We start from the raw sequence: 25,082 nt of genomic DNA, 5'->3' as shown, positions 1-25,082 counted from the left end.
GCTGTAAATATTCCCGCAAGACGGCGCTCAAATTACACGCCTGCGCAAACAACTTTTTTTAGTCTAGTGATTAAATGGCTTCTGGAATAAATAAATAAATTTGGGAAAAATGGCCGCCTAGAGATGTTTTTAAAACCTTCGTAACAAACGAAATTTTTTATTAATTGTAAAAAAAAAAAAAAAAAAATTACTCTTAAAATATTTTCAGTCGCAATTTGATGCGGAATAATTCCAGATATTTTTTTTTTTGACGTAATTATTTCATTTTTAATCATAACCTAATTTGATGGCTTTTTCACAACCTAATTCACGAGGTAATTATATTTTCATTTATTATAACTACAATTATAATTTAATTTAATTTATCTAATAAATTTTTATTTTTAGAATTGCAAAACAGAAAAATATTGGAAGAGTTGCAGTTGAAGAAACAAATGTTATTGAAACAAGGTGTTGCTCCAACACTGGGTACATCATTGAACACACCGCCAACGTCATCAGCGTCTAATGTAATTATTAATTATCAATATATGGGTGATTCTCTGTAAGGACGTCTTAAATCTGTACAAAATTGTCCGATCAAATTATTTTTTATTTTATTAGAAAAAAAATTAACAAGGGCTACAAAACTATCAGCTTAATCATAATAAATAAACAGCCGAATAAATTTTTGCTTTTCCGATATTTGTGTGTCTTTTGACACATAACATCACAGGGGACTGTTTGCCAGGGGACTTTTTTTTTTTATCAAATTGAGAAAAATCAAACAAACTATTTCAATGCATTCAACTTTTCAAGTTCTCAATGAATGTTTACATTAATTAGAATAATATTAAGACTTATGGATCCAATTTCATAAATAAAAATAGCTGCCAGGGGACTGAGTTTTGAAGTGGCCAGACACATATTTCCAGCACAAACGGTGCTTTGACACTATATAAAATAGCGATAAAGCGCTAACAGCCCTATGGTTATTTACTCAAGGCTAGTTAGATCCTTATAAACCTTACAAAAGGTAAAATAACACGCTGGATTTTTTTTTTTGGCTTTGAACTTCTGGCAGGGGACTGATCTTAAAATGCGTGGGACAAACTTTGGTTTAATGAATTTAATGAAAAAAATTAATTTTCGGTACTTTTTATTGAAGAAGATTGTTTATAAACTAATTAAGTTTATAAACATTATGGACCAAATTATATATTATTGACGAATAACTTAAAATTTAATCTTAAAGTTTTAATTTTGGGAATGGGACAGCCCAGAGGACCGACATTTCGGTGGTTTACGAATTTATAGCAAAAAAACCAAAATTTATTTCATTTTAGTTTTCAATGCTCCAAATAGAAATGTTTTTTTACTTTCGTAATAAATTTTTTTTAGTAACAAAATAACAATTTTTCTAATAAAAAAAATGCCTGGGACAGCAAAAAACATCCTTACAGAGAATCTCCCATATAATTGAAAGAAAAAAAATATTGAATACATTAAGTAAAATAAAATAATTTTATCAGGCGACATCGACTAACGATGGAGTAAATATGAACGCAAACCAACGTACTGCACTGCATAACGCCCATGCTACATCATTTGGTTACTTTGTAACGCAAGATTCCTCCTTCGGCAACTTAATACTTCCTGTATTACCGCGATTTGACACCAAATAATTAATAAGTAGGTAAGTAATTAAATAGGAAATAAGGATGGCATCCATGCGATTAAAGGAATTAGAACAATATTTGCAACAATTGGACGGATTTGAAAGGCCGAAAGTAAACTTGGAGCAATACTCAACAAGCGCCCATATTGGCGCTCACTTGCTTTATACTGCCCAGACACAGTTTAATGACATTGAGGGTAAATCAGTAGCGGACTTGGGTACCGGTTGCGGTGTACTGTCGCTTGGAGCACGGATGCTGGGCGCCGATTATGTTGTAGGCTTTGAAATAGATACTGATGCGTTGGAAATTCTTTCGAGAAATTGTGAAGACATTGATTTGTCTGTCGAAGCTGTACAGTGTGACATTCTTAAATATTTACCAGGTAAATTTTATTTTAAGCTAAATGTCTCATTTAATGTAATTTATTCGGCTATCCAATTTTAAAACACAGTAACTGCAAAATTGTTATATCTGATTTTTTTAATATTGCTGCATTTTTTATAACTTTTAGACCTTAATTTCAAGTATTTTTTCTTAAAAATATTTATATTCAAGTATTTTTTATTCATAAATCAAATTTTTCATTAATTAGGCTCGCAAATTTTTTTTTAACAAGAAAAATTTTTTAATATCTTAAAATTGTCAGTTACTGTGTTTTGAAATTGGACAGCCGTATTATTTACCTAATGTGTAATATTCTTCGTATGTATGATCAAAATACTATTTATCTGAATTTTCATGAAATCTTTCGGTAAATATTTACAATTCAACCATTTTAATTTTTATTTTTTTGAACGAAATTTCTATTTGATTTTATTGATATATTTTTATTTTTTTAAAAAATACATAAAAAATGAACAATTAAAAAAAAAGTTGACTATCACAATTTCAACAAATTTTCAAAAAAATTTATAAATTTTTTAGAAAATTGTGATATTGAACTTTTTTTCTTAATTGTTCGTTTTTTTATGTACTTTTAAAAAATATATATATCAAAAAAAGATAAAATAGAAATTTTATCCAACTTTTGAAGACAAAAAAACTATCGAAATCTTTATTTTTTTCTTTCACGACAATTTTTATCGTAAATTCGCCGTAAAAACAAGCAGAATCAGAAAAAAAAATTGAAAATGTTAATTTTTCACCTAGTTATGGCCCAAAATGGGGTTGACCCCAATTGTAAATAATTACCAATCTTGCTTGTGATTTTAGGAAAACTGTTGAGTTATAATTTATTAAAATTTTTTAATCACAATATGTTTGGGTTAACTTGATAGAAAACTTATGAGATTTTAATTATTCAATTAAAACTTAAACTTAAATTGGAACAAACATACACACTGATAAAAAAATTAACTTTACTAAAGAACCAAAATCTTGAACCAAGAATTCCATTTTGAAGAAAATGATTTTCTTGAGTCAAGAAATTATTCTTGAGTTGAGTAAATTTTTCTTGTCTCAAGAATTTATTCTCTTGATTCAAGAAAATCATTTTCTTCAAAATGGTATTCTTGGTACAAGATTTTGGCTCTTAATTTTTTTATCAGTGCATAAAAGAATTTTATATGTTAAGCACAAACGTTAGTTGTAATTGACATTAATCTAAATACAAAAGTAAAATTTATTTAAAAATTAACAGGTAAATTTGAAAAAGCATTTGACACGGTGATAATGAATCCGCCATTTGGTACCAAAAATAACGCTGGAATAGACATGGAGTTTTTGGAAATAGCGACAAAGTTGTCGCGGAACGCGGTGTACTCGCTACACAAAACATCAACCAGGAATTTTATACTGAAGAAAGCTAAACAGTTCAATTGTGAGGCGACGGTTGTCGCTGAACTGAGATACGATTTACCTCAGGCATACAAATTTCATAAAAAAGAGTCTGTTGATATACAAGTAGATTTTATACGATTTTCTATAAACTCATAATTTTAATGAATTACAAATTTTTATTTTTTATTCAAATTTTATTCCTTGGGCAAGTGGTAGTTCGTTGCCATAATTAATGGTTACTGTTGAGCGACGCATGTAAGCTTTCCATGCATCGCTACCACTCTCGCGACCACCTCCAGTGGCTTTTTCACCGCCAAAAGCTCCACCAATTTCAGCTCCACTGGTTCCAATGTTGACGTTGACGATTCCACAGTCAGATCCGTGTGGGCCTATCCACTAATAGATTCAATAAAAATAATTAATAATAAATATTAATACATGAAAAAATATTTTAGTCAATATTAAAATTTTTTTTATCGATTGATCATGAATTTTTTAATTTTCAGTCAAATCTAATTTTTATTCAGATCAGAATTCGTTCTAATAATGAAAATTAATATTAATATTGTAATAATAAATAAATTTTTTGCATTACCTGAAATACGCTTGACAAATTTTTAGTGAACAAAGAGCTACTGAGACCTTGCTCAACGCTATTATTCTGGGCGATAGCATCTTCAATGGAATTAGTTTCTAAAATATACACAATAGGTGCAAAAGTTTCTTTTTGTACAACTTCATCGTCCGATCCGAGTCCTGAAATAATTGTTGGCTCGACGTAAAAGCCTGGACGATCTATTTGTTTGCCACCGAATTCAATCGTTCCACCATTGGCTACAGCTTTTGCTACCGTTGTCTGTATTTATTTATTAAGAAAAAAAAATACCTCGTCAATAACAAAGAATTATTAAAATACCACAACTAAGCTTAAATAATATTACTTTAAAAGCGTCAACCGCATGTTGATTATGCAAAGGTCCATAGAGTGTCGCCTCATCTAAAGGATCTCCAATTCTTCCTAAAATACTTTTGAACGCAGTGCGTAATCTCCCAACAAATTCATTTTTTATTTTAGAATCTAAAATCAAGCGTCTCGTTGTCGTGCATCTTTGTCCAGCAGTTCCAACGCATGAAAACACAGCAGCTCTTACAGCCATCTCCAGATCAGCGTCATTAGCAACTGATCAACATTATTAAACAGATAATTAAAGACAATTATTAATTTTGAACAGATAAGAATAAAATGGTGACCGTCTTTTATTTCTCATGCAATAATTACCTATGACAAAATTTCTTATGCAATATTTTATCCTAGCAATATTTTCTCATGGCAAAAATATCTTCGAATATATTTTCTCAGACCGAAATTTCTCAACACGGTATCAAGCGTATGTGTTTGTCTAATGTCGAATAAACACCCACAAAAAACCATGACCAAAGGTTCATTTTATCGTTAGAGATATATAAGCATTTTCGTAAATGATGATTAATTTTCGTCAGATTAATTTATGATGTGATGAATTTTGGTTTGAGAAATTATTGTACTTGAGATATTTTTGTATGAGAAATTTTGACATGGGTAATTTTTGCGGATTAATAAAGGCGGGGAGCCGAATAAAATGAATAGAATTGAATTTACCGATTAGCGCATTATTGCCACCTAGTTCCAGTAACGATTTACCAAAGCGTTCTTGAACCTTAATAGCAACTTCACGGCCAACTACAGTGCTTCCAGTAAAAGATATCAGTGGCAATCGTTTATCGTTGACCAAAACCTCGCCAACATCAGCACCACCAGTTACTAGGGACGCTATTGAAGCTGGAATTCCATTGCGTTCAAGAACACTTGCTATTATTCTCGTGGTTGCTATTGATACCAACGAAGTCGTTGGTGAACCTTTCCACACAATAGCGTCACCGCAAACCATTGCAATTGCGCTATTCCATCCGTAAACCTTTTGTAAGATAAAATAAATTATTTCGAATCCAGTAAAGAAATAAAGGTAATTATTTACAAGTGCATGGAAAAAACAAGATTACACTGGATAACATTCCAGATTATACTGAGTGGTATCTGGATTATACTCATTGTAATTTTTAGTTTAGTTTAGTTTATTAAAAAATTATGCCAAGGCAGATACCGAATGGCAAATGGTAATTTCCCATTTCCTTCAGTAAAATCAGATTATACCCCGTAAGATTCCACTCGATATAATCCGAGATTATATCCTATAGAATTTGGATTATACTCAGTGATATCTGCGCCACTTTCTTTCTAGCGTCTGTGCGTAGTGTTGTTTACAATTTGTGAATTATAGTCAATTATCAGTATATTGAACATTAAAAAAATATAATCGGTACATTAATTAGTGTGCGAACATTTATATTTTGTGCTATGCAACAATATGTTTAATAGCCATTATAATTATTAAAATTACAAGATATGTAAAAATAGTGTACAAGATGTGTATTTTTATGTTTAGACTTGTAACAATAAGATTTAACGTGTTCATTGTCATATGATAATGCTAAGTGCGCAGGGGTTAAAAAAAAATCGCGGAAATATCACTGGGTATAATCCAAGATTCCACTAAGTATAATCCAAATTTTACAGGATACAATCTCGGATTATATTCAGTGGAATCTTACGCGGTATAATCTGAGATTTTACTGGGAAAATAGGAGATTACAATGAGTATAATCCAGATATCACTCTGTATAATCTGGATTATACTAGTTACTATCTGAAATTTTTTTCACTACAGATGTCACTGAGTATAATGGTCACTAAGTATAATCTGGAATGTTATCCAGTGTAATCTTGTTTTTTCCATGTGATGTCAATCCATGCTGGGCCATGTTAAATTTTTAACTTCCCGCTAAGAAAATCGAAGATTTTCAAAAATCGGGAAGTTATTGTTTTCACCCCGTTTTACAAAAATCGAGTTTTCATCAGATCTCGACGTTTTAAGGACATAGGAAGCTTCCCTGACTATCCCCGCGATGTTGTCACGTGTGTGTGTGTGTGTGTGTGTGTGTGTGTGTGTGTGTGTGTGTGTGTGTGTGTGTGTGTGTGTGTGTGTGACTCGCTTATAACTTTTGAACGACTAAACCGATCGGAATCTACTAAACGACGTTTTAAAGAGTTCCCTCAAACTTAGATTTCCTGTGAATTTGAACCGATTCGGACCGATAGATTTTGAGAAATTTTGAAAAATCTCAAAAAAAATAAGAAAAAAATTTTTTTTGAAAGTGGTTTTTTTGGAATAACTTTTAAACGGCTTTATCGATCAACTTCAAAAACTAATCCGCCCTTAAGCTTGAAAAACCACGTTGATCGCCACCAAGATGGTCGAAATCGGTTGATTCGTTCGAGAGATAACGAAAGAAAACCGAAAAGTGTTTTTTCGGGATTACTCCGAAATTTTTGGTTCGATCAATTAAAACCTGAAAATAACTTAGGAGGATAATAAAACTGCGTCGAATGCCGCCAACCGCGTGAAAATTGGTTGATCCATTCAAAAGTTATTGCGGTTTGAAAATTCCAAAAATAGCGTTCTATGAAACTTCTATCAGACTTTTGAACTGGGAGAGCTCAAATGCATAGAAATATTATTTCTTTAAACTCAGCGAGCTCAAAATATCACATAAATTATATTTTGAGCTCAAAAATCTCATAAATGTCATAAGTACAATTTTAAGCGCCCATGAATGGAATTAGTGGGAAGTTGCAGGGATGGCCTTTAGGGTGAACCATTTTTCTAATTTTTTTTTTTAATTGTTCGTTTTTTTATGTACTTTAAAAAAAATACATCAAAAAAAGATAAAATAGAAATTTTATTCAAAAACATGAAAGCTAATTTTTTTCCAACTTTTAAAGGCAAAAAAGCTATCGAGATCTTTATCTTTTCCTTTCACGGAAATATTAATTTTTCACCTAGTTATGGCCCAAAATGAAGTTGACCCCACTTGTAAATAATAACCGAAATAAATAACTCAGTAGAATAATTAATTTAAAAAATAATAAATATTAACTGCAATTGGAAAGTTAAATGCCGAGATGACACCAATTACACCCACAGGGTTCCATTTTTCTAGCAATGCATGATCTTTACGTTCGGATGGAAACAAATTACCGGGCAGCATCCGTGATAAGCCAACAGCATAATCGCAGATGTCAATGTACTCTTGAACTTCACCGACACCTTCAGCTAGTATTTTACCCATTTCCAGGGACACTAATTGCCCAAGTGGTTTCAAATTACGACGTAATTCATCACCTATTTGCCGTACTATTTCCCCTCGGGCTGGTGCTGGCAGAGACGACCAGTACGGCCAGGCTTTACGTGCTTCAGTTACAGCGTTTATGGCTTCCTGCGGTGTTGATTCACGCACTTTGGCTATTACTTTACCACTTGCAGGCGATATTGACTCAATTATCTATTAAATGAATTATTTTTTGTTAATAAAAAATAATAAAATAATTAAAATATTAAATTATAAATATTACCTTGCCAGAGCCTCCCCACCGACCATCAAAAAGACCCGGGTTCTCGATAGTCAATCCTAGTTGCTTTAGAAAATTATATTTTGAATCAGTAACAAGAGTGCGTGTTTGGTTAGACATTTTTGTATTTAAATGTATAATTAATTTGTATAACATGGCATCTATAATCTATACTATAATATAAGTAACTGAATAGAAATAATTATTATTTAAAAACTTTGTTTAAAAAACTGAGTATTTAGTTTTTAATAATGACTTTAGTTAACGGGTTATCACTCACTTTTATATAGAATAATATATATATATATAATTTTGTTATCAGTGAGGGTGACTCTTATCGTGTTTTTCTACCAATCATTGTCTGAAAAATAATTTTTAGATAAATTAACTTTTTTTTTTCACTAATCAAATCTTAATTTAATTTTTTTTTTTTTTCAACAGTTCATTCACATTATAAAAGTACGGCAGTGTTTCACTATACTGTTATTAATTATAAGTTTATTCTATTTAGATGAAAAATTGATAAAAAATCTGTTTTAATATTAATTTAAAAAATCTTATAGTCGTGGAATTTTATTTACACTAGTTGACACATTTGATAACATCGCAGATCAGATACAAATCGCAGTACAGATCTCGTAAGCGTTGGCTGATCCTGATTTAAAAAAGAATCGAGATATTATAATAAGATATCGTAGGTAATCAACTCGAGTAATTACTGATTGATACTTACCGTTGACTTATCAAAATTATTAAGCAAAGTTGATCGCTGTGTATCATCAAGACACTCACAATTAGCCAAAAATGTCATTAAAAAATTATTAAAGAACCACGTTATATTTACAGATGCTAAATTGTGGATTGCTATTGCTATTTCATCTGCTAGTAAATTATGCGATCTGAAAAGTAACAACAAATTTTATTACAGACTGTATTACAGTATTTTTTAAAAAATAAAATAAATACGCACTTTTGAATCAACACTGTAAATAATGCCATCAAAAACCGTTCCAGTAGATGATTTTTAAAAACTTCCCTTTGATACAATCTCCACCTTGTATTTAATTGCTCCAAACTCTGTAAACTCTGACGAAATATATTGACATCAAGCTGCAATAATGCTTGTCCAAATATTTCTAAAATAGCAACAAGTTCTTCTTTATTTTCAACTATTTCTTCTCTCTCAGCGTGTCCAAATGCACGCACGACGGATACATTATAAAAGTATTGCCATCTGTGTAACAAAATACTGAAAAAAAAAATCAGAAAATATTAATAAAATAATTTACTAATATAAAGTTAAAAATATGTTTTAATTTTTCATTGCTAACTAGTTGATAGACGAATTTGTTGATTAAATATATATTTTAAAAAATTCTACATCGAATAGCAAAAAAAAATGTCAACATATTTTCAGTCTTAAGGGGGGAAATACGTATAGAAGGCCGTTTTTATGCTGATTTTTATTAATTTTTTCAAGGTATAAAAAATTAATATTATTTATTGAAACTATCAGGTTATTTTATAGATATATTTATGAGTATTTTTTCGTATTAAACAACAATATAACTTAACAAATAGCGGAGATATCAGCTGATACACATCGTAGGTTGTCATCCGATTTAGCAGTTGGTTTGCAGTATGGAAGCCACAATTTTTATCTGAAATCAATGGCACAGAAAAATTACTTTTTTTATATGTGTATCTTCTATATGAACCTCAATTCCAAATAAAAAGTAAAAATTTGCATTTTTTAGAGGGCTGTTAAAATAAGTCGTGATTTTTTGTCATTTTTTCATACATTGATTATTAAAAAAAAAAATAGTTTAAATAAAAATATCGCTTATGATGGAGGTTCATATTTAGCGTAATTGTATAAAGAAAAGTAATTTTTCTGTGCCATTGATTTCAGATTAAAATTGAGGCTTCCATAGTGCACATCAACTGCTAAGTCGGATGACAACCTACGATGTGTATCAGCTGATATCTCCGCTACTTTTTAAGTTATATTATCGTAAATTATAAATATATGTATTAAATAACTTGATAGTTTCAATAAATAGCATTAATTTTCATATCTTAAAAAAATTAATAAAAAATCAGCATGAAAACGTCTTTCTACACGTATTTCCCCCCTTAAAAATGATAAATAATTATAATTACCTGTTAAATAATTTAAGTAATACTAAAGTAGTATCAATACAATTATTTAAATTATTACTAACAGCAGGCCAAACTTGTCCCAAGCATAAATTAATGACAGAAGGTACAAAAGCTTTAAATGCATTGCTTGGTGCTGATACAACAAGTATCAATATCTCCAACAATTGGTCTAACGCTGGACCTGCAGTTATATTTTCACTAGTATAAATATTCAACATTCCCTGAACAGCGTTCTGCGTAAAGTCAACACCAAGTTGTTGCTGTAAAACAAGAAACATTGCGTGCAGAAAATTCATTATTATCTCGCAGGTCGTTTGCGACCTAATTAAATGGGGTAGTAGCTCTAGAACACGGTTGATAGTGTCCTCCAAGCACTGGTACAGTAATTTTTTAATAGTCATCGACAATGAACAACAATCTTCAAGTAATTGCTTCAATGGCACAATAGCTGATGATATATTGATGTCATTGGGAATCGCTTGTCCACATTGACCCAGTGGTTCGGACAAGGTGTGAATAAATGTAGTCAAAAGTCGCTGTCTTACAGCGTTATCACCATTGACGAGAACTATTCCATTAATTAGCGCACGTCTTAATACGTTAACAGTATCTGGCTTAAGATAAGGATAATTATTAACACACAGCCAGTCACGAAATGCCGTTTGTTCCCATAAGTTTGGACGCAGAACAGCTGTTATTGTTTGGAATAAATGCACTGATGAGTGTAACAAATTTCCCGGTGGTAATAAATTACTGTCATTATGTAAATTAAATATCCATACACAAGATTGTATACAACGTTGGCATAATTCGTCTTTGGATTTATCTGTACGTTTACAAATCCAGTGAGACCATGCTTGTAGTGATGCCAATAATTGCGAGTGGATTTCTATCAAATCAACCACCAATGCAGGTGGCTGTAATGCTGCGTGGTACAGTTTATTGTCACGTGCGAATGCACACGCATCTAGAGTTTGGGTTAATAATTCTTCTATCAATGAATTAATATCATCATGAGTCGCGTTGTTGTTGTTTGTTGGTTGCTCGGATAGAAATAACGAGTAGAGACGAGCTAGCGCTTGGGTGATCGATGCCAGATCACGTAAATGTGCGTGTACTTTCGATGCTTCTGACTCATTTAGTATTATAACGTGGTTATTTGTCAGCGCAATTCCGAGTTCGCCGTAGATTGCCAGATCGGCGCGCCAGGACCGGTAGAGAAGTGTGAAGATTTCTACTGGTGATATCTCAGCTATTTTAGCAAGACACTCGATGTTGCGCCTGAGAAAATGTTGCCATTCTGTTTCCTGGTTCTCGTCAAGGGTCTCGGTGTCCAAGTCTTTTAGAGTGCGAGATTCGTGCTTGAAACTTATTTTTTGAAGAACGCGCTCCGCTAGAGCAAGGCTTACCGAAGCGTATTTAGATTGAGTTGACTCGAGCAGCGAGTTCCAGACTTCCAGGCTACGTAGATATGCATTGATTGTTGTGCATTGGTTGAATGTGTGATGATATAATACTTCTAGCAATGTGTTTATCGGAAATTTAGAACACGACTCAACGCGTTTTAGATGGTTTGTTACGAATAGTTGTAAGAATTCTGTTGTCTTGTCGATGTAACTGTAAAAATTTTATTTTATTAAATACTTATACTGAAAAAAAAAAAAAAGATAATTATTTACAAGTGGGGTCAACCCTATTTTTGGCCATATCTAGGTGAAAAATTAACATTTTTTAATTTTTTTTAATTCTGCTTGTTTTTATGGTACTGAAATTAGCTGGCATCTGGTAATTATTCGAATTTTTATAACAAATCAATGATTACAAAAAGAATATTTTTAAAAATTCACACTTATAATTTTAAAAAATTCACACTTATAATTTTTTAAAATTTCTACATGTGAAATTTTTTTGCTAAATTTTTTTCTTTACAATTAAATTGTTATAACAATCTAAAAAATTGTTAGATGTCCGTTAAATTCAGTATTATTTGTTTTTACAGCGTATTTATGATAAAAAATGTCGTGAAAGAAAAAAATAAAAATTTCGATAGCTTTTTTCGCCTTCAAAAGTTGCAAAAAATGTTGGCTCTTATGTTTTTGGATAAAATTTATATTTTATCTTTTTTTGATGTATTATTTTTTTGAAAAGTACAAAAAAAACGAACAATTTAAAAAAAAAAGTTGAATATCACAATTTTCTAAAAAATTTATAAATTTTTTTGAAAATTTGTAACATTTGTTAAAATTGTGATAATCAACTATTTTTTTTTTATTATTCATTCTTTTTATGTATTTTTCAAAATGTATTTTTCAAAAAAAATATATATATCAATAAAATCAATTAGAAATTTCGTTCAAAAAAATGAAAATTAAAATGGTTGACCCCACTTGTAAATATTTACCGAGAAGAATTCTTAAACCAAGAAAATAATTTTGAAGAGCTTCATCGTCTTGATTTGAGTAGAAAAATTTTTTAAGTGAAAAATCTTTCTTGGTTTAAGTAAATTTTACTTGATTCAAGAGTTTTTCTCTTGAATCAAACTAATTTTTTTTTTTTTTTTTTTTTTCAATGTATGCATATTTTATTACAGCTGATTTTTAAAACTTGATAAATTAAATTTAAATTAAAATTACCTTTCATCAACAGAATCTAATCGTTCCATTATTTGGAATAAAGCCACAGCATTGTTAAAAATTTGTAACAATAAAGTCTCTGTTATACTTGGCGAGCATGGTCGATATAATAATTCATTAATTGTCGTCATTGCTTGTATCACCATTTCTATTTGCTTACCATTCTAAAAAAAAATAAAAATATACAATTAAAAAATTATCATTAAAAAAATAACACTAATATTACCATAGAATCATGATATTTGGCACATGTAAATATGGCATCAAGTAAATTTATAGAAATATAATCAGTGGGTACGATCCAGCTGAATAAATGAGCAAGTACTTCCAATGTAACAATACAAATTTCACTGCACCCAATCGACAAAGCATCAACATCCAGTGGAGCTCGTGGTAATACGTTTTGTCCTGTTGGTGACGGTGGTGGAGTCATCGTACCCGAGCGATTTTGCAATTTCATCGTCTCACAAAGCAGAACTAAAAGTAAAAAAAATTATTTAAAATCATAAATATTTTTTTTTGTGGCAATAAAATATTTTAATTTACTTCCCAATAATCTAAAAGCTCTTGAGTATAAAAAGAAGTTATTAAGCAAGAATTTTGGGAAGTAGATTAGAACCATTGAATTATAAATTAAGGTATTATATTTCATTGCAAAATATTATATAGTTAGTAGTAAGAAAACTTATACTTTGTGCATTACATTAGCTAATGATTTTTTTTAACTTGATGCATACACATCAAGTAAAATACTTTATGTAAAAAATACTTTATAAAATACATATATAAAATACTTTTACTCAATTAACAATTTCTTGGTTCAAAAAATTCGATGACGACCAAATATTCTATTATTGTTAATTAATAATAATAATAATAATGGTTTTATTTGTATCACAGTGACAGTGTTTTACAGAAATATTTTCTAAATAGAAAGATAAGCAGCGCAGTCATTCTATTTAGCTTAGTTCAAGTATTATTGTTAATTATTAATTTCTGAAGAGAAAAGCATCAATATTTATCTTTGAATAATAGATAAACAAGAGAATAGCTTTATTTAAATTAAATAGAAAATATTTCAATCCATTTAACAAGTTCTTGAGCTAAGAATATATATTCTTGAAAATTTTCAAGAAAATTAATTCTTGTATCAAGAAAATTTTCTTAATAAAAGTATTTTTTTTTTCTCAGTGTAGACTTAGTTAGGATTCACTGCAATACACATCAATTTTGACAGCTCCACGTGAAAAAATTAATAAGCAATGAGTGTAAAACGTAAACTCAAAACTCTTAGTCTTTCTGAAAAACTACAAGTGCTTGAAGCAGTGAAGATTAGTCAAAAAGCCTAACTTGAAACCCTCAATAACTCGAATTTTTTTGCCTCTCCCTTGGAGTTCGAGTTATAGAGGTTCTACTGTATAATTAAATAATATTGTATTTTTCTGGTGTCTATGCACAGGTGTCATGCACCCCTATAGAATGTATACCAGAAATAAAATAAAATAATTCTGACAACTAAAAAAAAATTACCTGTCAATGCTTCAAGTGTCACTGACACTTGAGAACTTAACAAACGTAATAATTCAGTCTTTCGTTGAATAGGTAAATCTTCTCTAGGGGTTGCCAGTTCTTCAGACGCTGTTCTTAAGTATATCAAGCCCAATAAACGTGTTTGTTTGTGGCCTAATAACTGAATATTAAAAAATTAACAGTTTATTCATTATCACTGTCATAGAAAAATATAATTTAAAAAATGAAAAAAATAAACCTGCAAAATATTTGAGAAAAAGTCTGGATAAAAATGTGGCCAGTCATGTTTCGCGATGTCGACAACTAATTTAACTATTTTGTTTCTAACAAATGGTGCTACGCTGTGCTCAAGTGACAATGTATAAAGTGTTGATCTAATTAATGATCTGTCTTCCCACAGCAAAATTGGCCACCTCCTTCCAATTGTCGTCTGTTGAAAAAAAATTAAATTATTATTAATTACCGAAAATTCTAAAAATTTTTTAATGTAATTAATATTACCTCGAGTGTTGATAGTGCGAACATACTGACATAATGATTGTTGGTTGATGATAAAAAATGTAAACAAGGTCTCCATGAGTTTATTTGTGCTGTAAATGCATGCAAACTTTGCTCAATTGTACGTATACGTTCATTTGTAGCTCCATTTGAAAAAAATTCAGTCATCAACTGCTCCAACCGCTGTAATGCAGCAGCATCATCCTAAAATAAATAATTAATTAGGTTTTGATAATGAAATTATTTTATAAAAATTTTTAACTATTATAAAATGTAAAATTATTTACTTACCATGTTGATGACAGTTTGTCTGTTTAGGTATTAAATTATGCAAAAACATATATGTACCTATATATATTATGTATAATATACATAGGATAAAGATTAAGGTTAACTGGAGAACGGAGTGATGTATACGTTTTTTTTCTAAGCTCTACTTGTCAAATGTGATCGATTCTTTGATAAAATTAATAGTGAAAGTCTTTTCGTGTTTCTCTCTCCTTTTTTCTAGTTAATTCTTATTTATGAGAGATAATATTTGTTGAGATAAGTGAGAAAGTTAGATGAACCTGCGGACATTATCTGGACGGTGACCGCGATAGTGGCGCTCATTTGAAATATTTAAAAAATTATAATTGATATATCCTCTGAAATAATTGATTATTGCAATCAAAAATTTTTAAAAATTAAATATTTTTTTTTGATTTCAAAAATTTTTTAATTTGTTTTTTTTTTTTTTTATTGAAATTTTTTTTTGTACAATTTGTTTTAAAAATAATACTTTTTTTTTGTAATGAACAAATAAAAATTTTTTTTTGTTTATTTTAAATTTTCGCGCTATTAAAATTCCGCTTTGATCTGTTGGTATCATAGAAAACATCTTTGATACATCAATGAATGTTTAGACGTGTTTGGACTTGTCACAAGTCAGTTACTCCAAGTGTATGAAAATATGTGGAAAAAAAATTTTAGTAATTTAAAAATAATTAACATAATGTTAATAGAAGAAAAAAATTTTATATTAAGACATCTTGGTAATTTTTATTTTAAATACCATTATTAATAATACTAAGAGTTACGAAATGAAAATAATAATTATTGAAAATAACAATTCATGAAAATTTTGATATTCACAAATTTCTTTTTTACAAAATGTAATTTTTTTAAAAACAAAAAAAAATGTATTTCTTTAGTAATTTAGTACTCAATTATGATAATATGGATTACAAATTTAATAATCTAAAAATGTAAGATTTTTATTAAATTTATTTTGAGCTTAATTATGTACTTTTTGTTTTAGGAGCTAATATAGTTTTCTACTCGGTCGTCATAAGAAGAAAAAACTTTTTAAGATGAAATGTAAGTTTAAACTTTTATAATACTCAAGTTAGCCAAAGTTTTTTATTTTTTGATTTTTTATTTAATAATTAAATTATAATAGAAAAATATTTTTTAAAAATTGCACTCATAGTTTTTTAAGTTTTTACAAATGAAACTTTTTTTCATTTTTTTGTAGTAATTTTTTCAATAAAAAAAAATTCTAAAAATTTTTAGATGTCGGCTAATTTAATTTTCATTAAAATTTTTACTATTTATTTTTAGAAGAAATTTTATAATTTAAGATGATACTGAAATCAGCAGACATTTGACATTTTATTTTAATTGTAAATAAATTATAAAACAAAATATTTTTAAATAATTTTCACTAATAATTTTTTAAAATTTTCTAGATGTAAAATTTTTTTATAATAATTTAGCTGTTACAAAAATCCGAAAAATTGACCGATATTTGTTAATTTTAGTTTAATAATTTAAACATGTATTTCTTCACTTTGTGAAGAATCGTAATACTGAATCACGAGAATCACGGAGCAACTGATAGTATAAAGTATGATCATATTTTAAAAAAACTAATTTTAATAGCTTTCTTTAGAAGCAATTATACAAAAATTAAAGATGTCACTAAAAGTACGCTTACAATTTTACGACATCAATGGCGAATCAGTTCATGATCAAGTACTAAATTTATTTGATTATCTAAAAAGTTTGCTACTACAAGAAAATACCACCGATGAAAAGAATTTTAATAATAGAAGAAACAATATTCAACTGTTTTTAGCGACTGAATTAACTGCAAAAAATCAAGAGAATCAAGTAACTTATAATCGTCACAGTAATTTTAATGTTGATAAATTATTTCCATTACCAATTGGATCGTTTTTCTTTATAAATGATAGAAAACTAACGAAAGTTTATAGTTTACATATTATCGCTTATGAAAACAAGTATTTGCGTTACCACTCAAGTAATTATCTCGGTCATTTAGTGAACAGACTATTACCTTTATTGAATTCTTTGAATAATGATAGCACTGATGATTTAATTAATGAGAGTGATTTTACGTTAGAAATTTATCTTAAAAATAAATATAAAGCGGTCGATGCATATCTTCCTGTGTCTATGAGGTTGATTGAAACTTCAAACTTTATAAAATGTTTTGACCAAAGTAAATATATCATACGTTTAGTTTGATAATTATATTTATTTAAAAAATATTGTTTATTTGCTATTTATTTTGTGTCACTTTTTCCGTACCACTCGAGTGGGCCAAAGATTTCATACTAACTTTACCATCTCTTTATACCTCTACGTGTAAAAGATGCAATTTCGAAAATTAATTACTCAAAAACGGTGCGATCAATTGATCTGAAATTTTGGTAGTGAATTATTAATATATTTATCTTTCGATAAAAAAAATTTCATGACTTTCTGTTGAAATGCTTATCACGCAACAACTACCTTAATTAAGGGGGTATTCTAGTCTAGAGGTCTGAATTTCGAGCGTTTTTTGGCAATTAATATAAAAGAAGCAGTTAATATTTTTACTATACAATTTTTTATCATTCGTTTATTGATATTTCAAGAATACAAAAAAATACATTAAAAAAAAAAAAAAAATAAATTTTCAAAAAGATATAAGTCCTTGAGGTAGAGAAAAAAAAAGGCCGTGTCCTCGTGAAAAGGATTTCTCCCTTTGTATCCATCTGAAAAAAAACAATGCCAAATTATTGATCAGTACAAATGTCATTGTCGCACAAACGAACAAAACTTGAAAAAAAAAATTTTTTCACAAAATGGCGGCTGTTTAAAAATAGAAGTCGATTTTTTTACTCATTTTTCAACTTCCTCCAATTTTTTAAAAATATTACAAATTTGAAATTTTCAATTTTTATTGGTTAGTGCGAAAGCGAGATAATTGAAGAATATTCATGCTAAATTTCAAGTAAATCGACTGATTAGAACCTAAGATATCTGCATCACCGTATCGAAAAAAGTAGTTTCGAGAAAAACGCGTTTAAAGTTTAACGTTCAGTTTCAGGCAGTGTAACTGATAAAATAGTACGTATAACTTACATTCTCTTAATCAGCCATCCCAGCTTCATATATTGGGCCTTCCTCTACTTCATATTGACTGTTTTCAGCATTTTTCTCTGTATAACGAGCAGTTCTTTCCTCTTTTGAAGCATCTGAAGCTCGAACCTCAGACCGTTCAATCCTTACTGCGTTGCGCCTAACAGCAAACCCATGGGATTCCAGACCTATTTTTATTCCCATTAGACTCATTATTTGTAAAATAGGATAAAATCCTTCATTGAAAATGCAAACTGCTAAACAATTAGCAATCTCAATTGTCTGGGACCCGGCATGGATATGTTTGGGTGCAAATGTCTATATTAAAGAGTTAAGTGACTCGTTGTTATTTTGAGTTTCGCTGCCCAAGCAACGTTCTAATAAAGAATCATCTGATAAGCATTCGTAAATAGGTTTCATAACTTTTAAAACCTTATCAGTTAGAGGTGGATTTTCATGGTGAAAGTCATCCTCAGTTCCTTCGACCGCTGCTTTCTGCCACTTGCACCAGCTGTCTGGTCCAGGAGGGCAATTCATGTGCTGAGGCTTCTTATCAGTTGAAATTTTATGCAAGTACGTGGTCCATATTTCTCGTTTCATATCTTCAACGGATTCAGGATGACGACGGATAGCTAATCCGTAGTACGCAGACAACTGAGTGATTACTTTATCAGTCAATTTACCAGCACCCTTACTACCAATTCCACTAGATTCTTGTCTAATACGTTACAATGACCTTCAGACTATTGATATAGTAAACTAAAAGTATATGACAAGAAAGAAAGAAAGCTATTCATACTCAGGTAGCCCGGACCGCCCGTAGTCTATTGTTGCAGTCGTCCGCTCAACCCGGTTGAGTTGCCACGACACTAAAACGGCTGTAACTTTGAAAATAATTTGAATTTTGAAAAATCCTTTCAGGGAGATATTTTTGAATATCTAAACTATCGAATTATGAAAAAAAAATTTTTTCATTTTTTAAAATTCTAGACTAGAATACCCCCTTAAATTAATTAAAGATCAATTTTGAGTATTCATCAAAGTCAATCATTTATTTTTAAACTATTTAATCTAAGTTTATAATCAAGTCATGTGATTCAGGAAGAAAAAAATAAAAGTTTGTTAGAGTAATAATATTAAGGTAGTTCTTTCCCAACCTATAGTTTATGCTACTGCTTTCATTTGTGTCGCCTGTCTTACGGACTATTGCACGCCTCATAGCGCGAAGCGCATGAGGTTGTGCTTTATACTCGACTCGTCAAGGTCAAGCAATTTTTTGATCTTTAAATGTCTCTATCACAACCATATTACACTTATACAATAATATAAGTAGATGTACACGGAGAAAACACTTAAATTAAACCATCTTTTACTTTCTAAAATCATTTCATGTAGCTATTTTGAAAAAAAAACGTTTTGAAAAAAATTTTACGCGGACGTCCGGATGTCACCCCATTTTGGATGTACCAATGATTACTCCCGAACAAATTAATATTTCAAGACCGGACTTTTTTTTACTAGTTTACGAATGCGATGAACTGGGTCCGTATTTCATATCAGTAGCCTAGTTTACGTATTTTTTTTTTAAATTGAATTTTTATTAAAATTTATTACGATATAACCGTACAAAGACAAACGAATTTTTCTTATTTGTCACGTGAAAACTATAGCGCCACTTGATAAAGCTAGATTTTTTTAGACTGCGTGCGCATATAACAAGAAAAAAGGGCGCTGATATTTAAAAAAAAAAAAAAATACTCTGTAAGAAATTACTTAATTATAATTTTTTTTTTTTTTTATCAGTTACACAATTTATTTTTTCTTAAAAAATGAATGAGCGTTATGAGGCGTGCACTTTTGGATTTTCCAAACTTTTGCTCACTTACTTCCACATATGATTTTATTTGTTTACTTTACTAGTTTATCAATGATTTCTTAAAAACTATGTTGTAGGGAATTCCATAATTTTTTAGGGTAATTATACATGTATTAATCTAAGTAATATTAGTTTTTCGTGAAATTCTTAAAATTTCTTCAATACAAAAATAATAAAACTTCGTGGTTTTCTCTCTCTTTTCCTATACCGCCTGTGTAAAAATGTCATTTTCAATTGCAATTATCTTTGGTTAGAAGTGGTAATTCGTCTCCAAATTTTAACAGCATGTGCATTATGCATTTATTTACTTACATAATAAATTTGGAAGGTTTCTTTAAATTTTGCTCGCAGGATCCAACTACCTTAAGGTAATATCATCGATATCACAAGTGTCAAATTTATACTAATAAATGGAAAGTCAGTTTTTTTGTTCGGTTATACTGCGAAAACTACGGAACTGATCGGAATAATTCTTATGCCATAAGATGCAGCATTTTTCGGAGAAGGTTTCAGTAGATGACATGCTGGTGATTACTTGTCCGGAACCTATATTTGTTTGACTTATAGATAATGAATTTTTATTGTAACTAAATTTATTCTATTCGATTGTCATTTGATTAAAATAAATTTTGTAATTATATTGTTTATGTTTATATACAGTGCGCGTCATTAAATCGTACCGGTTGAAAAATTTTAAGGTAAAATAGAAAAATCAAAATTTCGACATCTGTAAATAAAGAAATCAATAAAAAGAAAATCTTTATAAGCATCAATTTGAACGAAATTGAAAAAATAATTCACTAAAAATAAATAACTCAAAATATCAATCACGATTAATATAGAAATTAAAAATATTAGTAATTAAAATAATCACACACTTTATAAAATAAATAAAAGTAAAATTATAATATTAAAAAAAAAAGACAACGATATAATTAGATAATTTAAAAATTTATCAAATATAAATATAGGCATTGGATAAAATAAAATGAACTAAATTCAGAGAAGTCAGTAAAAATACATTTGAATATTTATATTTATAAAAATATTGATAGTTATTAATATATAAATTCTTAAACAATAGACATCTATAAATATAGTGTGTGTGTGTGTGTTTTTTTTTTTTTTTCTCTTTAGGGGGGGGGGAATCCTTTTTACGGATTCCAGGCGTAGCTGTTTGGCCTGGATATGTGGCGACTCGACGCAGCGTCATACTAAAACTCGACGCTGACGCCCCTATCCACTAAACCCTAAAACCCCTTTCTCTTCTATCCTCTGATCCCCCATGGTACCGCCGTAAGGCATTTCTTCGCGGGGGGAGGAATTAGCTGCCGCTCTTCCTTCTGGTGGCTAAGATGTTATTTCTTCCTTCTAGATTCTGTCTTTCGCTCTTTTCCTCTCAATGGATCGCAACTCGGTAAGCACTTTTGTAGCAAAAGTGCTTGTGGCGTTCCAGGCAGCTTCTGATGACAGCATTGCTGCTACTATTGTCTCTGGTTGGATTTTCCTCCAGCTCATCTCGCTGTGGGTAAATACGTGGGCACTCAAAGAAAACGTGCTCTGCATCTTCATTGACTCCTGAGCAGGACGGGCACTCCGGGGAATCATCATGCTTGAAGCGGTGGAGATACGCCCGGAAACAGCCGTGTCCTGATAACATCTGTGTAAGATAATAGTTGACCTCACCGTGACTCCGGTTTAGTCAAACGTTGATCCTTGGTATGAGACGATGCGTCCACCTACCCTTCACTGTGGCATCTCACTGTAGTTGCCATCTACTTATGCTCCTCTGCCGCTCTTCTGTTCCAAGCTCCTCAGCGCTTAGTGTGGTCGACTTCTTTCGTTGGTAAAGGATCCGTCTTTCCTCAGCTAAGACTCTGAGAGGCAAAGTTCCGGAGATGACACACACTGCTTCCATAGATATTGTGCGGAAGGCACTTGCTACTCTTAAGGCACTCAGACGGTAGACTGGTCCAGCCTTTCTCCATGATTCTTGCTTTTCTAGTGCGTCCGCCCAGATAGATATTCCGTAAGTGAGCACTGATGTGACTACAGATGATAGTAGTAATCTTCTGCTCTGCTTTGGGCCTCCGACGTTTGGCATCAGTCGTGCTAAGCTAGCTACCACAGCTGATGCTTTTGCACTCACGTGTTCGACTTGCTGCTTAAAGTTGAGTCGGGCATCAAGCATCACTCCCAGATATCGGATATATGGTTGTGATGTGATTTCTTGTTCTCCGACTTTCAGTTTTATGGTCTCTATCACTTTTCTGCTGGTAATAAGCACAGCCTCAGTCTTCTGTTTAGTCAGTTGTAGATTCATTGAATCCATCCACCGGTTAACTTTCTCAAAGGTGATACCGAACATGTGGTTTATCTCATCTAGGTGTTTCGCAACGATTACGACAGCTACATCGTCTGCATATGCAACAAGCTTGACACTTCTTGGAAGAGTCAGTCTCAGCAGGCCATCATACATGACATTCCACTGTGTGTGTGTGTATGTGTGTGTGTGTGTGTGTGTGTGTGTGTGTGTGTGTGTGTGTGTGTGTGTGTGTGTGTGTGTGTGTGTGTGTGTGTGTGTGTGTGTGTGTGTGTGTGTGTGTGTGTGTGTGTGTGTGTGTGTGTGTGTGTGTGTGTGTGTGTGTGTGTGTGTGAACGTAAACCTCTCATAACTTTTAAACGGCTCGACCGATTCAAACGGGATTGACAGCAATCGAAAGAGTTTCTTTGCCCCTAGATATTTTAGAATATTTAAGGTGATTCGGACTAATAGATTTTGAGTAATCTCGAAAATAAAATTTTCAGAAAATGTTTTTTTTTTAATAAATTTTAATCTGCTGAATTAATCGTTTTCAAAAACTAATTAGCTCTTAGGCCTAAAAAACTGTGTCGATTGTCGTCAACGCGATCAAAAGCGGTCGATTCGTTTGTGAGGTATCGTGAACAAAACATCAGGGAAAAAGTGTTTTTTTTTCTTACATAACTCCGACATTTATTCCTGGATCGTTTTTGATTCAACGAGATGATTTTTAGAGCTTAAAAAATCACTTCAATCGCCGCCAATAACGTCAAAATCGGTTGAATGGTTCGAGAGATATTTAATTTTAAAAAATTAAAAAAAGTATTTTTTTAACACATCTTTGAAATTTCACGTCCGATTGTTTGGTTAGTGATAAATAATCTTTTTGTTCTAGAAAGACTGCATAGAATGCCTTTAATTTTTTTTAAATCGGTTAATTCATTTGTGAGATATCGTCTAAAAAATTCTAAAAAATTGTTTTTTTTTGTGATACATTTTTATTGGCTTAACCAATCGATTCGAAAAACTGTTCGGTTTTTAAGCTTAGAAACCCGCGTTGATCGCCGTTAACGCGACTGAAATTGGTTGATTAGTTTGAGAGATACCGTTGTCGAAATAATTCAAAAAACGCGTTTTTTTTTTTAAATTACACCGACATTTTTTACCTGATTTATTATTGCTTTTGGCGTGAAATGTGGAGCGCTTAGGTATGGAGCTAGCGGGAAGTTGCAGGGATGGCTTTTAGGGTCTATTGTTATCCTAATTTCTTATACTGAATACATAATAAAAAAATTCAAAATATAAAACAAGTAAGAAACATATTGAGTTTTTTGGGGGGCCCGTTTCACCCCACTTTTCTCAATTTTTTAATTTCGATATACACAAAAAAATCAATACCATAAACTCAGTAAAAGGCCAAAAAAAGTAAAACGAGCTGAAAAACTCATATTATAAAAATTTTATGAAGGTGGCCCATTTTGCCCCACATTTTCAATTTTTTATTTTTAATGAACAGAGCAAATTGAGGTCAAATACTTGGCAAGGGACTAAAAAAAAAGTAAAACCAGAGGAAAACAACAAGGATATCAACATTTTTTTCTTAAGGGGCCCATTTTGCCCCCCCCCCCTTCCCCTACTTGATTCAAGGACATTTTTTTAACCTTCTGTTAAGAAAATTGAAAATTTTTTTCTGTGTAGTATTCCATAAAAAGCTTTATTCAATTTACGTAGTTGATTTTCCTATGTAAAGTCGTATTAGAGAAAGAGAGATAGAGGTAACTTTTGAAAGTTTTTGTTTATTAATTTGATATTTTTTTCTTTTCATCACCTACATTTTTATTGAAATCTGAACGTTACTTTTTGTAAAATAAAATAAAAACTCTAATTTCTTATAAGACAATGTTTAACTCTACAACTTTAAAATCTCAATATTTTGACTGGTTTTCTTGAATTTTTGAAAAATTTAGTTAGCTTAGTATCTTACTATACTTTAGTAACATGTCAAATTTAATGAAATTTTGAAGGGTTAATCTCTAACCGAAGGTACTACCTTAATATTAATCGAATGAAGAATAAGATTATTAATTTTTTGAAACTAATTTATTATACTATAGTTAAAGCAAAATTTATTAAAAATGAGTCAGCTAAACAATAGAAATTCATATCCAACAATCCCGGCATTACTGAGGAACAGAGTTGATTCCCTAGAGCATTCGCCAAACAATTATGCTGGATTGTCATTGAACATGATTAATTTCCGCGATAATAGGTTTAAAAGTAAAATGATAGAGCTGAATAATTTTATTATTACATTATGTCGTTACATTGATAAAGTATGTAATGTACTGAATAATGAATGTAATAAATATATAAGAGACATAAAACTTGAAAATATTTCTATAGAATTTTATAAAGAATATAAAACAGTTACTACCACTTATGATAAATTAGTAAAAGATCTAAAAAGTTTTTTATCGGACATACAGACAGATTTTAACAAACAAGTTTTGAAATGTATAGAGGATCTTGATTCATCGAAACAGACGTATATTGACATTGCAAAAGAACACGACGGACTTGAAAGAAATCGGCATATATATCAAGAGAATGATTTTGAATCCGACAGTGATCGCGCAAAGAAGAGTCAGCTTTATTGGAAAAAGTATTTTAACTTAAAATCACAAAAAAATAAAGCCGCTCAACAGTACAACGAACGGTGTGCTGA

The 25,082-nt window shown here is 30.5% G+C and overlaps 4 protein-coding genes and 1 long non-coding RNA gene across 5 annotated transcripts; 2 read left to right on the top strand and 3 right to left on the bottom strand.

Annotated features, from left to right (window-relative positions):
• Positions 1-115: 115 nt before the first annotated feature.
• Positions 116-1,688, top strand: LOC123266180 (SOSS complex subunit C homolog). The gene is made up of 3 exons (XM_044730217.1): positions 116-314; positions 388-509; positions 1,512-1,688. Exons 1-3 carry the CDS (start codon positions 287-289, stop codon positions 1,662-1,664), a joined length of 303 nt encoding a protein of 100 aa, XP_044586152.1. The 5' UTR covers positions 116-286; the 3' UTR covers positions 1,665-1,688.
• Positions 1,689-1,700: 12 nt separating this feature from the next.
• LOC123266179 (rRNA N6-adenosine-methyltransferase METTL5) lies at positions 1,701-3,603 on the top strand. The gene is made up of 2 exons (XM_044730215.1): positions 1,701-2,040; positions 3,298-3,603. The coding sequence occupies exons 1-2, from the start codon at positions 1,701-1,703 to the stop codon at positions 3,591-3,593; spliced, it is 636 nt and encodes a 211-aa protein (XP_044586150.1). The 3' UTR covers positions 3,594-3,603.
• Positions 3,446-8,243, bottom strand: LOC123266177 (putative aldehyde dehydrogenase family 7 member A1 homolog). Its single transcript, XM_044730212.1, has 6 exons — positions 7,948-8,243; positions 7,473-7,877; positions 5,077-5,392; positions 4,379-4,617; positions 4,033-4,293; positions 3,446-3,833 (listed from the first exon to the last, which is right to left on the bottom strand). The coding sequence occupies exons 1-6, from the start codon at positions 8,098-8,100 to the stop codon at positions 3,621-3,623; spliced, it is 1,587 nt and encodes a 528-aa protein (XP_044586147.1). The 5' UTR covers positions 8,101-8,243; the 3' UTR covers positions 3,446-3,620.
• A 90-nt stretch (positions 8,244-8,333) lies between these two features.
• LOC123266176 (exportin-6) lies at positions 8,334-15,340 on the bottom strand. The gene is made up of 10 exons (XM_044730211.1): positions 15,060-15,340; positions 14,772-14,972; positions 14,509-14,700; positions 14,271-14,430; positions 12,967-13,217; positions 12,741-12,904; positions 10,108-11,724; positions 8,915-9,193; positions 8,678-8,843; positions 8,334-8,599 (listed from the first exon to the last, which is right to left on the bottom strand). Exons 1-10 carry the CDS (start codon positions 15,060-15,062, stop codon positions 8,522-8,524), a joined length of 3,111 nt encoding a protein of 1,036 aa, XP_044586146.1. The 5' UTR covers positions 15,063-15,340; the 3' UTR covers positions 8,334-8,521.
• A 2,416-nt stretch (positions 15,341-17,756) lies between these two features.
• LOC123266181 lies at positions 17,757-19,079 on the bottom strand. Its single transcript, XR_006509715.1, has 3 exons — positions 19,045-19,079; positions 18,183-18,869; positions 17,757-17,812 (listed from the first exon to the last, which is right to left on the bottom strand). It is a non-coding gene; the product is annotated as an uncharacterized LOC123266181 (long non-coding RNA).
• Between the last annotated feature and the right edge of the window lie 6,003 nt (positions 19,080-25,082).

The sequence above is a fragment of the Cotesia glomerata genome, linkage group LG5 (genome assembly GCF_020080835.1).
Source record: "Cotesia glomerata isolate CgM1 linkage group LG5, MPM_Cglom_v2.3, whole genome shotgun sequence".
In the NCBI taxonomy this organism is placed as follows: domain Eukaryota; kingdom Metazoa; phylum Arthropoda; class Insecta; order Hymenoptera; family Braconidae; genus Cotesia; species Cotesia glomerata.
This window is presented reverse-complemented; position numbering and strand designations above follow the sequence as displayed.

Excerpts from the sequence above, each read along its gene's own strand:
- LOC123266176 (XM_044730211.1), bottom strand. Across the intron at positions 8,844-8,914 it reads TTTACAGTGTTGATTCAAAA|ATCGCATAATTTACTAGCAG; the intron begins GTGCGTATTTAT and ends GTTACTTTTCAG. Across the intron at positions 8,600-8,677 it reads ATAATTTTGATAAGTCAACG|GATCAGCCAACGCTTACGAG; the intron begins GTAAGTATCAAT and ends TTTTTAAATCAG.
- LOC123266179 (XM_044730215.1), top strand. The coding sequence starts at position 1,701 with ATGGCATCCATGCGATTAAAGGAATTAGAACAATATTTGCAACAATTG. Across the intron at positions 2,041-3,297 it reads CATTCTTAAATATTTACCAG|GTAAATTTGAAAAAGCATTT; the intron begins GTAAATTTTATT and ends AAAAATTAACAG.
- LOC123266177 (XM_044730212.1), bottom strand. The coding sequence starts at position 8,100 with ATGTTATACAAATTAATTATACATTTAAATACAAAAATGTCTAACCAA. Across the intron at positions 4,618-5,076 it reads TGGCAATAATGCGCTAATCG|TTGCTAATGACGCTGATCTG; the intron begins GTAAATTCAATT and ends AATGTTGATCAG. Across the intron at positions 3,834-4,032 it reads ATTTGTCAAGCGTATTTCAG|TGGATAGGCCCACACGGATC; the intron begins GTAATGCAAAAA and ends TGAATCTATTAG.
- LOC123266180 (XM_044730217.1), top strand. The coding sequence starts at position 287 with ATGGCTTTTTCACAACCTAATTCACGAG. Across the intron at positions 315-387 it reads TTCACAACCTAATTCACGAG|AATTGCAAAACAGAAAAATA; the intron begins GTAATTATATTT and ends TTTTATTTTTAG. Across the intron at positions 510-1,511 it reads CAACGTCATCAGCGTCTAAT|GCGACATCGACTAACGATGG; the intron begins GTAATTATTAAT and ends TAATTTTATCAG.